The sequence below is a fragment of the Thunnus maccoyii genome, chromosome 16 (genome assembly GCF_910596095.1).
Source record: "Thunnus maccoyii chromosome 16, fThuMac1.1, whole genome shotgun sequence".
NCBI lineage: Eukaryota > Metazoa > Chordata > Actinopteri > Scombriformes > Scombridae > Thunnus > Thunnus maccoyii.
The window spans coordinates 14,541,237-14,555,678 of record NC_056548.1 but is presented as its reverse complement, the minus strand read 5'-3'; the positions used below and the strand labels follow the sequence as shown (position 1 = coordinate 14,555,678).

The 14,442-nt window shown below is 38.8% G+C and overlaps 1 protein-coding gene and 1 long non-coding RNA gene across 4 annotated transcripts; one reads left to right on the top strand and one right to left on the bottom strand.

Moving 5' to 3' along the window:
• Positions 1 to 634: 634 nt before the first annotated feature.
• On the top strand, positions 635 to 13,457 carry si:ch211-15d5.11 (nuclear receptor coactivator 7). Of its 3 annotated transcripts, none has more exons than XM_042387856.1 (16): positions 635 to 789; positions 1,481 to 1,701; positions 4,289 to 4,485; positions 4,744 to 4,823; positions 6,089 to 6,235; positions 6,722 to 6,889; positions 8,448 to 8,579; positions 8,677 to 8,861; positions 8,957 to 9,315; positions 9,417 to 9,573; positions 10,206 to 10,398; positions 10,579 to 10,695; positions 12,368 to 12,520; positions 12,615 to 12,710; positions 13,010 to 13,083; positions 13,206 to 13,457. In XM_042387856.1, exons 2-16 carry the CDS (start codon positions 1,601 to 1,603, stop codon positions 13,339 to 13,341), a joined length of 2,295 nt encoding a protein of 764 aa, XP_042243790.1. In that variant the 5' UTR covers positions 635 to 789; positions 1,481 to 1,600; the 3' UTR covers positions 13,342 to 13,457. The 3 variants fall into 3 exon arrangements, with proteins under 3 accessions (XP_042243790.1, XP_042243792.1, XP_042243791.1); XM_042387858.1 differs by having other exon boundaries at positions 636 to 789; positions 6,725 to 6,889; XM_042387857.1 differs by lacking the exon at positions 635 to 789 and adding an exon at positions 846 to 932.
• LOC121880574 lies at positions 8,791 to 10,298 on the bottom strand. The gene is made up of 3 exons (XR_006091603.1): positions 10,134 to 10,298; positions 9,420 to 9,485; positions 8,791 to 8,876 (listed from the first exon to the last, which is right to left on the bottom strand). It is a non-coding gene; the product is annotated as an uncharacterized LOC121880574 (long non-coding RNA).
• Positions 13,458 to 14,442: the final 985 nt, after the last annotated feature.

Here is a 14,442-nt window from a genome sequence, read left to right as displayed (position 1 = left end):
TATTGGCAAGGCCTAAATTCCTCATCTTCTTTGGAGTTTTAACCATGAAGGACTTTTTTTCTTTTTTAAATTGCCAAAAGATTCATTAACAAACATTAGAGAAAAGAAAAAACTGTAAACATCTGACAGAAATAACATTAGGGCCACAATTAATGATTAATTTCATTATTGATTCATCTGCCAATTATTTCCTTGATTAATCGGTTGGTCTATAGAATGTCAGAAAATAGTGAAGATGGCCACTAAAATTATCCAGAGTCAAAGGTGATGTCTTCACGTCCAGTATTGTATGATAAACAGTCCAAAAAACAAATATATTTAGTTTACTGATGTTTGACTAAGAAAAGCATTAAATCATCACATTTGAGAAGCTGAACACAGCAATGGGGCATTTTTGCTTAAAAAACGACTAAGGCGATTAATCGATTATTAAAATAGTTGCCGATTATATTTTTCTCTCGACTGACCAAAGGATAATACATCATTAATAGTAAAAATAAATAAATACCTTATCTTAAAATACAAGGGAAAATGAGTCCAGAGGATGAGAAAATACTTTGAAAACACAAGATGAATCACTCCCTTCTACTTCCGCCTTCGCTTCGTGTCGGCCGGCCGGGGAGGAACTATCTTGACGGATACCTCTGATTTAGCGCGGTTGCTCTCTAAGCAGTGGGCGGCGCTTGACTATTGAACTTGTTTCTGTTGTCTGCAGTGATATCATAACACTGCAATATGAAGACGTGCTCATATGACCGCCACCCATCTCCATCCCTGGGCAAGTGACAGGTCAGTAAAGATACTGCTCAGTCTACCTGTCGCTCACATCAATTCGTCATCTCTAGTTGATCTGCTGATGTAATAGTTTTCCGGCCATTGCAGCTATCTCGATCATCCTGTAATGTCGTCAAAAATGCTTTACTTCCTCCATGGTGATGACTGCACGCACAGCACTTAGAGGAAGCAAATTGTTATAATTTTTTTTTTAAAAAACCATATAACTTGAGTAATTTCGGAGCTCTAGAATGATGCAGCACATAGCTGGGCTAAACCTGCTGTCCATGTTATTGAAGAGATGACACACATATCTCCACCCAAAGGGATGCGAGCCGGATGAGTTGCAGAAATTAGGCTTTTACAGGAAGCCAGATGCATTCCTATGCTATGATATGAGAATAAGTTATGTCTGTATACAGTTGTGCACTGCTAAGAGCCAGGAAATGAGGAGTCTGATCTAGTTTAGAGGTTCAGCAAGACACGGACACGTTGATTGCAAGCACACTCATTATATGGATTGATTGACAGCTTAATTGAATTGGAAACCTGGCTCCATTACTCTACTAAATGTCTAGCTCACTTCCTTATGGAGTCATTTGTCTGCATGTGTCTTTTACACTACCATTTGTTTTTTCCACCCTATGCTTGGATGTATGTAAATTCAGCCAACATTTTATGACTTAGTTACTGTGTTGTGGTGCAGGTGCTGTAACTGTTGCAAAAGGTAGGCATGGGGACTAAAAGGAAGAGGAAGGATGTCAGCTGAGCTTCATCATCCCTCTCTGACTTCCATCGCTGCCAGTGTCAGACTAAGAAAGACAGAATGGCTCAGTCTGTGAGGAGGACGGAGACTCTAGGAGCCATGGACCACAAGCCCCAGAGGGACAAGACCAGGACCAGCTACTTTGGCAATGTTAAGACCAGGTCAGGCTCATGAATATGTGGATTACTCGAAAAAAAACAAAGGAGAAAAAACTCCACTCAGGCATGTGACAAATTTGGCTGGCATTTTCATCTCAGGTTTAAGTTTGCCACAATTCAAGTCTTTCATTATTCTCGTTTAAAGTCACGAGAAAGCGACGTGGTTTCAGATTGGCACAAAGAATGCCAGACTACAATACAAATACGAATGTTTTTTAGCACAGAAATCCACCTTTTTTTCACCCGCTGTCATTGAAGGACTTCACGCTCTGTCACAGAGCATCATGTGGGTGAGAGCTGCAACGTCTTGCCAGGAACTCACTTCCCTAGCCATCGCTCAGACAGATCCCACTCCCCTATAAATAACTCCACTCTGACTCTGAACACTGCTCAATACTGTTATTCACACCTCTAATACTCTAAACAATGAATCCCTGTTTTTAAAGGGAAAATCCAACCCAGAATTTGTGTTATTAATTTGTATATTTAAACCTGTTTTTCCTCAAACTGAGCAGCAGAAATTCTGGAGATCATGTCATCGAGAGAAAAATCTAATAGCTGCTTTATAGATGGTGAATAAAGCAATACATCCTATGATACTATCACCATGTGATTCCAGTAAAACACATTTTATTGAAATAAGAGGACATTTCATGATTCACAATGGTCAATAAAACTTATTTGCAGGGAATATCTCTAAGAAAATTCTTCGATTCACTGAATATGGCTACAAAATGTTAATTAACTTGTAATGAAGTTCATTTATTTAGCACCTTTCTAGATCAAACTGCCTCATAATAACAAGGACGTGCATATATACAGAATGTAAAAGTGATAAATAAAATAGAGAGCAATAAATAAAACTAAGCAAAGGCAATTTTAAACAGGCAGTACGCCCTGATCAGAGGACCTTATGGACTTACTGAGGATATAAGGCTGCAGGAGATCTGTAATATGAGCTCTAAAAGTAATCATATGGATCATGAATTGGATTTTGAATCAATAGTGTAAAAAGATCAAGATCAGAGTTACATGAGACCTTTCTGATGATCCGTCAAAGAGCTTCTGGATTACTTATAAACAGTCCGAGGATGTTTTGGTGAGAAAAAAAAAAAAAAAAAAAGCTGAAGAGGGAAATACAAAAGAGTAGAGGGGATGAAATAAAAGCATGAATCATCATTTCCATCTCAGCTTGACATGCAGCGGGTCTAAGTTTAGCAGTGTTCCTCAGATGGAACAACAAGAACGAATCAAATGCCTCACATGCTCGTCATGAGATAATGCCTGGTCTAAAGTGACACCCAACTTTCTGAGTGTGGATTTAACAGATGAGGAGAAGGGAACAAGGCTTTCCCCCACACCTCTGTTTTAATCAGCTTTAAGCTGCAAAAAATTATCAGACATTCATTCATGTCATTTAGGCAGTCATGTAAAATAAATATGTCATTATGAAGGTAAAAAGAGATGTATAATTGAATATCTTTAATAAATATCAAAGTATATCAGAGCAGTAGGTCTTGATTTGGTGATTTCCTGCTTAGAGAGGCATTTGTTTGTGTTTGTAGACAGTTTGATTTTACTACCCAAAATTATTATAATAACACAATGTGAATTAATGCTCAAATGATTAGTCCATTGGCAGAAAATGTATCAGCAATTATTCCTCCTTCCCTCCACTTCCAGTTTCTCAGGTGTGCAGATGTGTTGCTTTTCTGATTTACGGCACCGTAAATCTATTATCTTTGTGTATTGAACATTTGGTCGGACAAAACAAACAATCTGAATATATCACTTTTATAGACTATTTGATCAATCAATGAAAAAATAGACTAGACTAAAACAGACTTATTGATGATGTAAATAAATGTTAGTTACAGCCTTAATGTAAATAATGTTTTAAAGTGATTTTTTTTACCTTTCCGCACTGTTGGGACCGTGCATGTTAGCTTTCAGTGTGTCGTTTAGAGCAAAGTCAGACTGTGAGTGTGTGTTAACACTCAAAAAACATATTTACCATTGTTTTATTACCTTGATACTTAATAACATCTCCTAATTTTATGAGAATTGCTGATAAACATGAACATGTTTTAGAAGTCCGCTACAGAAAATGTCATGTTAGTTGTAATCTGAGGTCCAGCTGTAAAATGAGGTTAAATACACTGAATTTTCATTAGCTTTAGTATATCTGTGATTGGTTTAAGTCTATTTCTTTTTCTCTTATTGGAGTTTTATAACAATTTGTTACTAAGAGAGGTTTGACCTCTCCAGGGTCTGACTGACCTTAAACATAAGTGAATTAATTTTTGGCAAATAGAATGAATATATTGTTCATCCATATCCCTTAGAACGTATGAAACATGAAAAACATAAAATATGTCCGTATTTGGTGTAGTGATGGGTCTTTATGCTCATTTCTGTATTTTCTCACCTTCATTAAATGTGCAAATCCAGTTTGTGCCAAAGGAAAGGGGTTCCCACATCAATTATTAATTAATGTTAGTATTTTACATATACAGTAGTGGGGTCTACGGGAAATAAAGTCAGCTAAACACACAGGTTAATGAAGTTCTTTTCCTGCTTCTTCTTTCAGGTTGGGCTCCAAACTGCCTGCTGGTGTCTCTCAGCCCTCTCAGTTCACCAAGCGGTCGTGGGAAACTGAGCCTCAGGCCCGAGTGATGCAGGAGCCTACGCCCAGCAACCAGCGTCAGCACCAACCCACTGCGGGCCGTCCCCTCAACCACATCCCCCACATCAGAAACCCCAAACTGCGGCAGTACTACCTGCACGGTACGCTGGCTTTATTTGATATCAGCAGGCAGAGCGCCAACTGTTTGCACCAAGCAGAGAGAGCGGCAGCTGGAATTTACATTTTACAATATGTGTTTGCAATTTCAGGTCTTTGCATGAAGTCATTTTCATACCTGGCAGTCATATAATAGTAGCTTTTACTTTTTCATTTCATAGGAGCTGCACTGCTTCCTCATACTTCTGCTGTGCTCAGGATGTTTTGTCATGACCGAAATTGATTTTTTTTCCTCCTCACAGGAACTTCATGGGATTTAAACAACACCGCAGTGAAACAAGAGCAACTGAGTGGACCGTCAGATGACAACACACGCAGCAGGGTCAGTCACATGTTTTTTGTCTTTCTTTGACTTTATAGTATACTTCAGATATGGGAACAGGTGAGGGCAAAAAAAAAAGTTGGGAAGTGACAGATTTATTCCTGTTATGTAATCTCTTTAATAATGTGAGCGTTGTGCAATTGGTAATTGGTTTCACAATTTATGGTCTTGAAAGAGTTTGATAAGGAGTGTTCAAGGTTCAGAGATGAGTTGTATCTGAGTGTCGGAGCTCTCGCAGCCGTTTTTCCGACACAATGGGAAGACTGAGTGTGTTTCAGAGCCTCTACAACAAATACAGCCGGAGGAATGTATATTCAGACTTTTATTCTAAGGTATTTATCAGTTGTGTTTTTAATTTTGCTGTAGAGTTGTTAAATAGGAGTTAGAAAATTGTCTCTGTATGATCATGCATCTGACAAGGGTGTTCTAGACTGATGTTTGACCTATGCATGGAAATTTACCATATTATCTTTCATCACTTTTCTTTTTTCTTTTAGAAAAAAAAAGATTTTAACCATTTTAGTAACATATATTTCACATTTTGATGCTTTTTAAGGTAGACCAAATATTAAAAAACACCTCTCAGACTCTATGTTGATATACTGTAAAAATAGGTATGAATATTTTTAGCTGCATATCCTCTTATTGTTTTTCTCTTGAGCCGCTATCGTTTCTGGTGTCAGGAGTACATTTCTTACTAAAAAAGATAAGCAGCACATATACAAACACAAACACACACACACACACTGTTTTTTTCCTACGCAAGCACACACACAATCCAAAGACACATTCCACTCACTCACGCCCACACAAACGCACACAGTTTTCCTGTGGTCGCGTAATCTGCTAGGCGGCAGTAATCTAATTTAGGTCAATGGATCCATCTGTCAGTGAATGACAGTTGTGGAACTGATGCTTGCCTACGCAGTTTCAGCTTAAACTGGATGATCTTACTTGCAAACAATTGTATGTTTCATTCACTGATTATTTTGACCTGACAACCTGATTTTGAGTGGAAGCACGTCATGAGTGCTCCACAAGCAGGGGCTGTGGGGATAATTAAAATGTTTAGAGTCCCTCAGGTGCAGGACAAGTTGCTGTTGAACTGCACTGGACACAAAACATTAACATTTCATTCATATTAAAAACCAGAGACACTGCTTTATATAATCCTTTATATGGCGCAGAAAAAAATAATAACTTCTCGAGAGCTGGTGTGTGAACTTTAAACTTGATTTTCTTATGTTTGTGTTTTTTGCTCGAAGGGTCTCCCTGGTGACACCGTGTTCAGCGTCTCATCTCAGTTCAACAGCGGTGCTACACCTTTAGCAGAAGAGGGGAAAGTGGGTCACCGTCCCTCCCATTCCTCCTCAGAACTGTCCTCCTCATCTGCTACCCTCATCCCCAGAGAGGTGAGAGTCAACTGTAACCACATGAGAGTGATGTCTCCCTGACACGTAACACACACATCACGCATGTATACTAGCCAATTAAAAAAAGAGGACGTGACACTGTTGTTGACTGGATTTGAAATGCAAAACAAGAGCCTTCTCCCGTCTGCCTTATAACCTCAGCTGCTCAGCAGGAAGTGTGCTGCTTCACGCTCAACCTACTTAAGCAGTCACCCCAAAACTTAGCTTGATGAGAAAACTCAGACTGATGATATATAAAATATTCTATTAGTCATTTTGATGTCATAAATTGGTTTATTGTAGCTCTCGAACTGCTTTCAAACCCACATCCAACACCCTCCTGTGTCATGTGAAGTAGAGCTAAGATATGACTACAAACAAAGACCAGTGGAGAAATGCAGGCCAGTAGAAAGAGGAAGTAGTCACTCCTTGGCTTGTATCTATTTCAATGTCAGATCTATTCTTATCATGGCTTCCATTTTGAAGCAGCTGGTCGCCCTGAAGGGAAAAAAGACTCGAACCACTCCGGGATCGACTCAACCAGAACTGGACTCTGATCCTAAACCTGAAGAGGAGACTGATCCGGACTCTTCCGATACGCTCCCTGCTCAACCTCAGTCCCCCTCCCCAGAGGCAGAATATGACAAACTGCTGGTAAGCAGAACAACGTAACTTTCTTTATGTTCTGAGATTGAAAAAATGTGTTTATGTTCATGTCAAGTTATGTTTTAAAGAAAGAAGCATTTCTGTGTTTTCAGTTACATAAGACCTTTTAATGTCAAACAGGTCAAAGTATAACTTCAAAACAGCCATTTTAAAACATCATGCAACAGAAATTTGAGCACAATCTTTAGTGTGTGGAAGGAAATAAACAGAAACTGCCAAAGTTTAATGGTACAAGTTTTTATTTTGATGTTTGGCGCTTCAGTTAAGCACAAGTAATCCCTACTTAAAGTGAAAGTAAATGAGTATCAGTAGTAACAGCTTGATGACTCAGGGGGTGATAAAGGTGGCGCAGGCGATTCTTTTTCAATAAGTTGATTTAGTAAATGAAAAGGAGGGAATGAAAGGCAAAGAAACAGAGATATAGTATCTTTGTAATTGAACAGATTTGATCACAAACTGGCTGACTCTTTTTCCCAGTAATTAAACAGTATGAGCTGTGGTGAGGAGAAATGAGCCATGGAGGTTTTTATAATGGATCAAATGAACAGAACATGTTGCCGTGGAAACAAGCAACTAAACACAATACAGCAATAAAAACATCACAGTACTGAGTACAGAATGAATTTAGGAAGACTGGAGAAAAATACAACACAGAAATCTCATAGAAAAAACACTTTGCTCAGGACTAAAAAATCTAAACATAGGTAACACTTAACTTGGTAACAGTCCCCTTATTTAGCATTTAGAAGCAGGATATAAACATTTATTTATAAGCATAATGTAATTGTAAGCAGATTTTTTTTTCATTTGTATGTGTTTATAAATATACACTAATATACAGTACTCATTCACAATTATAACTTCTCCAATGAAGACACATTTTATATTATTACAACTGTGTTTTACTATACTGTCATTCATGATCTGTTTATACACCAGCCTCCAGTTATGGGTGCCCACAGGAGCAGTTTTAGTTTTTGACAAATACATTAATAAACACATAAATCTGCTTACAACCACATTATAATGTGTTATAACCCATTTATTAAGTGTTTATATACTGTTTATAAATGATTAATAGGTGGACTTAAAGTAAAGGGAAGCACTACATTCAAAGAAATATACTGAGTTTGAAGAAACTTTTCTGCACATGTGTATGGACCTGAGAAGCAAATTCTGTACTAACAAAAATCACTCAACATTTGGTAAAATTTGATATCTTTAATTTTTTTGTGCTGCAGTTGGATTACTAGATTCATTTCTATAATGCAATATCATATAGGACTGAAACTAACTAATAGTAAAAAAAAATATCCATTACAATTTCCAAAAGCCCAAGTTGACTCTTTGAAATGGCCCGTTTTGTTCATCCATCCAAAACCCAAATATATTCAGTTTACTATTATAGACACCAGAGAATTTCCTGAATTTTCCTTTAAAAAAATGATGTAAATAATATATTCATTTTCTGTCGATTGACTAATTGATCAATGAACTAATACTTTGCACTGTTTTTGTTAACGCTGACACAACGTGTTGTTAACAGGATGTGGAGGCGGTACCGATGCCTGATGGACAGCTCTGCTTGTTGGCTCTCCCACCTGAGTGCTGTCAGGGGGAGGGGCCAGAGGCCATGCCGTACCTCAAGTTGTTCTGCCGCTACATCACTGATCGCAAGGTGAGTGTGAAGAATGTTTACATCTGATATCAGTTTTCTGCATCAGTAGACATTTGTAGGCTAACATCAACATTTCCTCTCTGTCTCTCTCCATCAGGGTGTAGTTTCAGGTATCCTGCTGGTGACATCCAATAAAATCTTCTTTGATCCATGTAAGACACATCCTCTTGTGAAGGAACACGGCTGCGAGGAGTATCTCCTGTCTTGCTCCGTTGACAATCTGGCATCTGTCTCCTTCTTCTCCGACATCTCACATGTTCACTTCAACTCCTCCCAGCAGAGGTCAGCAGAGATTCACTGTTCCAAAACACACATACAGAGACACAGAGATTACATGAAAAGTCAGTACAAGCTTTTTTGTTCTTCACCTTTTTCAGGAGAAAAGGAAAGAAAATTTTCCAGAAGTTGAAAACTGCCAAAAGCCGAGGAGGTGGCTTCCCAGACCACAAGGGGGAGTCGGTCCCGGCTCTGGTGTCTGCAGCTCCATCAGATCTGTCCAGTCTGGCTCTGAGCCTGACCAAGGAGGTTTCTGAGAATGAGGAGGCAGAGAGCAGGGACATGACGGAGGCAGAGCGGGAGCTTGACAGCAGCCCGCTGGAGGTGTTGTCAGAGGCGTCTGTAGGAGCTCTGGGAGTGGCCTTCTGCTGTGGAGGTCAAGAGGCGGCGAGTAACGTAAAGACGGAGCTGCTGCACACTGATGAAGCAGAGAAGTCTTCTGTGAAAAGTCAGACTGCAGGTACGAATGTGAATAATGTTTAATGTGATCTTCTCATCATTTCAACGCATGTGTTTTTGAATTTACAATAAGCGGATTCATGTCCTCTCTTTATTTTCCAGTACCTCGGAGGTCATCATCAGGTAGTGCCGGGAGTCTGATGTTTGTGCGGCTGCGGGTTCAGTCGTCTGCTGGAAAGAAAAAGAGTGGAGGACTTCACCTGGGGATAGCCAAAACGTTACACAGAAGGGATGCCTGGCTTGCCCTTTCACAAGAGAGGTACACAAACTAATGGCAGAGATTTCCAGTGAATTAGTGTCGCACAACAGTAAAGTGGAGAAACTCACAAGAGAGAGATTAGAAAAATCAAAGCAGCAGAGGCTGAGATATTCTGACTTTTAGTCACTTGGATGGGTCAAACTCCAAAATCACCAGATCCTTCATTTCCCATAATGCAACTCAACACCCAGTAGAAGCACCCGCCCATATTTATATATGTGTATATATATACAAATAAGTTTGTTTATCAGATTACATATGGTCACTATAAAACAGCCAACATGACATCCAAACTCTAGTCATTTCAATATTACACCTCAACAACCAGTCTGTATTCAATTCAGTGATACTCTCAAAATTGGTGACTACTTTTTCTTTAAAAGAAAACATTCTTAAAGAAAGCTGCTTTATCAGGGTTAAAAAGGTTCAAGAAACTCAAATAGAATATAAAACTTCTAATAAAAATAAAAGGGGACTTACTGATTTGAGAACATATTGTATACAGTAAAATTTGCTTTGAAAAGCAGCTCAGTCTGTTCCTGCAGTATCTTGTTTCTCACCATGTTGACGCAGCTGTTGGGGTTATTGTCATCTCAACCGTTCTGAACAACTGCGTTCGTTTCCCCCTGTAGCTCTGACGAGCTGCATGCCTACCTTACACACTGTCGACCAGACCTGTGTATACTAGAGGGAGCGGAGGAGGAGGGAGAGGCAGACCGTGACGAAGAGGAGTTTGTACTAATTGAGGATAAAGATGAGGAGGAGGAGGAGGAAGAGGAGGATGAATTGTTACAGAGGCACCGCAGCTCAGGGGACGACTGGGAGGTGAGTGGGTTCATTTGAGTCTTGTGGGAAAGAAGCAAACTAGCAAACAAGGAATATTGAAGAAAAACAGCAACAGGTGTGTTTGTTTGTGAACACAGTTGCCTTATGGTAAGAGTCACTAAAGACTGAACATGTTTGATTCCTGATGAAGACAATGTATTTGTTTTTGTTTTTATGCAGATGGTGTTGATGGAGGAGAGCGGGGACAAGCCCACCCTGGTCATAGACAGGGACCCTGAAGGACTCAATAATATTGTGGAGAACAGCCACATATTGGAACCCTCACATGTCAGAGAGGTGAGTGACACACAGACAGTATGAAGCACATCATCATACACAAAAACATCCACATATTATAAAAACACACTTTTACTGACATATACTCAGGTAGACATGGATTCAGAGTTGACAAACACTCGTGCAAAGACCTCTCCTAAAAACAAGACAATATAAACAGAATTACATTAAATAAGAATAATGAAGGAATGACTTGTACAAAATAAAGAAGAAAAGAAGAAAAAAATATGAATATAAAATATATATGACAAATATTTTCATTCCAGTTGTTGAACAATCAAATCATCAATGTTTAAGATGTTTAAAAGTAAACAAAGATGATGAGTGATGGACAATATGCAAGTTTGAATTCCACAAACAAGCACCTCTGTATCTAAAGCAGTGGTACTCAAACTTTTTCATGTCAAGGACCCCTAAACTGACACAAATTAGACCATGGACCCCCAGGGACCCCCATCTGATAAGATACTTAACTGCTTTTTAGATGTTTTATTACAGAAAGTGTATGAAAATAGTCACATATTCCGTCATTGTGTTAGTTATGGACGGAATTATAGTGAAAATAAATTATTCCCTTTTTGCTGGGGACCCCACGGCACACCCTGTTTTAGTGGACAAGTGACATATTAAACAACCAAAAGTGATATTCATGCAGTTTAGAGTTACAGAGAAATATGTAATTATTTAGTTCTTTTTGATTTAGTTTAGTTATTGACATATTGTTTTGTGATTTAAGGTATTTTGTGTCATTTTATCATTTCTAGTATGATAATAATGGCTTAACTAAATCCTCACACTTGCTTTAACATTTGGGGCATTTCTAGAAAAAAATCTGTGACCATGTTGGTTCATTAAGGTTATTTTTGACACTGTTTTGTCATAGATTGAGAGTGAAGCCTGCAACTGTTTTTTTTTTAATTAATTAATTAATTAATTTTTGACAGTTCTGTCAAAACTGTAGGTAGGTCAAATTTTAACAGTTGTACATCTCACTTTTACATCGGCTGTTTTCTCTTTTTTTTCTTCTTTTGTGAACATACAATCAGACAAAGATGGACAAGCAACTGCAACTGTTTTATTAACAGAATATCAATCATGTTTCAATCAGATATGTCGACCATTTTAAGGTCCCCCCCCCCACAGTGATTTTGTTTTTCCTTGTCAGAACTGAAGGTCTATGGAATGAAGGAGTTTTATGCTGGACAGATTGACAAGACAAGGAAAATTTGTGATGGAGATTGTGATTTTTGGCCATAGCCTCTACTATAAATAAAATGGACTTAACTATATTCCATATTACCTCTTATACTTTTCACTGTAAAGGTGTCTTATATAAGCAAACCGATTTTCTCAGTTCATCAACAGTTCAGCGTGGCTTTTAGTAGGTATAAATATTTATCAGCTGATCTGCACACAAGAACCAGTTTGTGCGCTGGAGTCTGTTTTGAATTTAGCTTCGTCATCGCTAGACCAGGTTTGAAATACAGAAGAGCTGTTGCCACTGGCTCTAGAGCCAGAGAAGAAGAGTAGTCTGACCGCTGTGTGGATCAATATGATGTCCTGAGAGCATTAAAATACCCTTCACCACTTAGCATTTGACTCTGTTTCCTTTTATACCCCTTCCTTCCTCCTTCACTTTAATTGTCTTTTCTCATCTTTTATCTTTTCCCAGCTTTGTAAGGAGCTGCCCCCCAGGACAGTCGGCCATACCTGGCAGCTGGCTTACAGCACATCTCGTCATGGTGCCAGCCTCAAGTCCCTCTACCGAAAACTCAGTGCCACAGACTCCCCTGTGCTTATCGTCATCAAGGATGCACTTGATGAGGTAAAATCACACTGTGCTGTATGTCTCATTTCTGTAAGAGGTGTTATAATGTCTTTTTGAATTGTCTTGGTTTATTGTGACTTTTCTTCATCAGATATTTGGGGCGTTCCTCTCACACCCACTGAGGCCCAGCGAGACGTTCTATGGCACAGGAGAAACATTTCTCTTTATGCTGCATCCTCGCTTCAAGGTAAAGCAGATAACAACCATCCCCCCAGAGTGCTTTATCTGTCTATATGGTTCAGGCAATGAGTAAAATATCTGCAAAATGCTGCATTTTCTATGAGGTCAAAATTCAATAAAGTCATAAATAAATTCCATGAATTGCACAAATTTAATCACTCAAGGATGCAAAAGTTGCATGTGATCCCTGTTAAAACAGATATTTTGACCTTTACTGAAGAAAATCCTGAAGTGATGGCACTAAAAATGAAGTTTCTGATTGTGAATTTGAGATTTAAAACACTGTTGTGCCATCTCTCTCTGCAGAGCTTCAGGTGGACTGGAGAGAATTCCTTTTTCATTAAAGGAGACTTGGACTCATTTGCCATTGGTGGCGGCAGGTAACGTTTTCCTCTCCACTTCTTCTCGCATACAATTTATACTTGTATGTTATGTAAAAAAATGTTTCAGTCAAACCAAGTTGAGGAAAATAGGCTGTTTTTCTTTCTTTCTTTCCCCCCAGTGGTCACTTTGGTCTGTGGCTGGATGAGAATTTGTATCTGGGCCGCAGCAGCCCCTGCTACACTTTCAATAACTGCTGCCTCTCGGAAACTGATGACTTCCGAGTCATGGAGCTGGAGGTGTGGACATTCAGCTGAGGAGACTGGAAGACCTCCAAGTTTCTCCTTGACTCACCTTGTCGCTGCTGATCAGCTTTGTCAAGACAGCATTTATCCCTAAGCAAAATACATGCGGCTTAAATGTCAAAAATCAACCACAAACTGTTGGATTTATCCATGTGATTAAGTGCTGTGGATTCTAATGAACTGAAATGAACCGCACTAAGCTGATCTTGGACTGCTTGCAGTCCCAGTGTGGGTTCTAATGTTGGACTGTTTCACGGTTGACTCATTTCTGTGGGTTTGGCGACTAAACTGCTAAACTTGAGTCGAGCTGAACTGTTAACAAACTGGATTCTTTGAATCCTCGTGTTTGGATGGAATGGGTTACAAGTCTCAGAGACTTTGCACTTTGCTCTTTAATGTGAATCAACAATAGTGACGCTGCGATATCTCATCATTTATCATGTGAACATGATGGTACACATCTTCATAAGTAATGCATGTCCCCGCTGTCATAGAACTGTGTTCAGTTAATGCTGGAAGTTTGTAGAGAAACGCACGTCATTCTTCTTATGAATAGATCTCTCTATTGAAGAACAAACTGTGCCTGCACTGCAAATATGAGACTCCCTCTTCTCACACTCTGTTCATTTTTAAAGGTTTTCATCAGTGAGTGTCATAGACGGCATAAATTAATACTAAAATGAATCATATAAGAACACTTGGGACTCCACTTTGGCAAAAGCTTCTCACTTGAAGTACATCTGTACGATCTTAGAGCGTCATCACTATTCAGACGTCTTTTCATTTGAAATGCTGACTCATACATCACTGTGGTTTCTGATCATGAAAGGAAAAGCTCAAGAATTAACTTTGAATTAATGCAATTTTGTCATTCAAATGTATCTGTAATGTGCTCTGACAAGCCTCTGATAAACCAGTATACTATGTTGTACAGTACTGTAGATTAGTTAATAAAAATCAGCACAATGTGAACATGTAAACGCTGAAAATGTTTGTATAGAGTATTACGCTGTACGGTGTGTTGCAAAAAAAAAAAGAAGCACAATTCAATTTGTAAAAAAAAAACTGTTTTATTTCACCTTGTGAAAAAAAATGGCACCGGTATGTTACAGA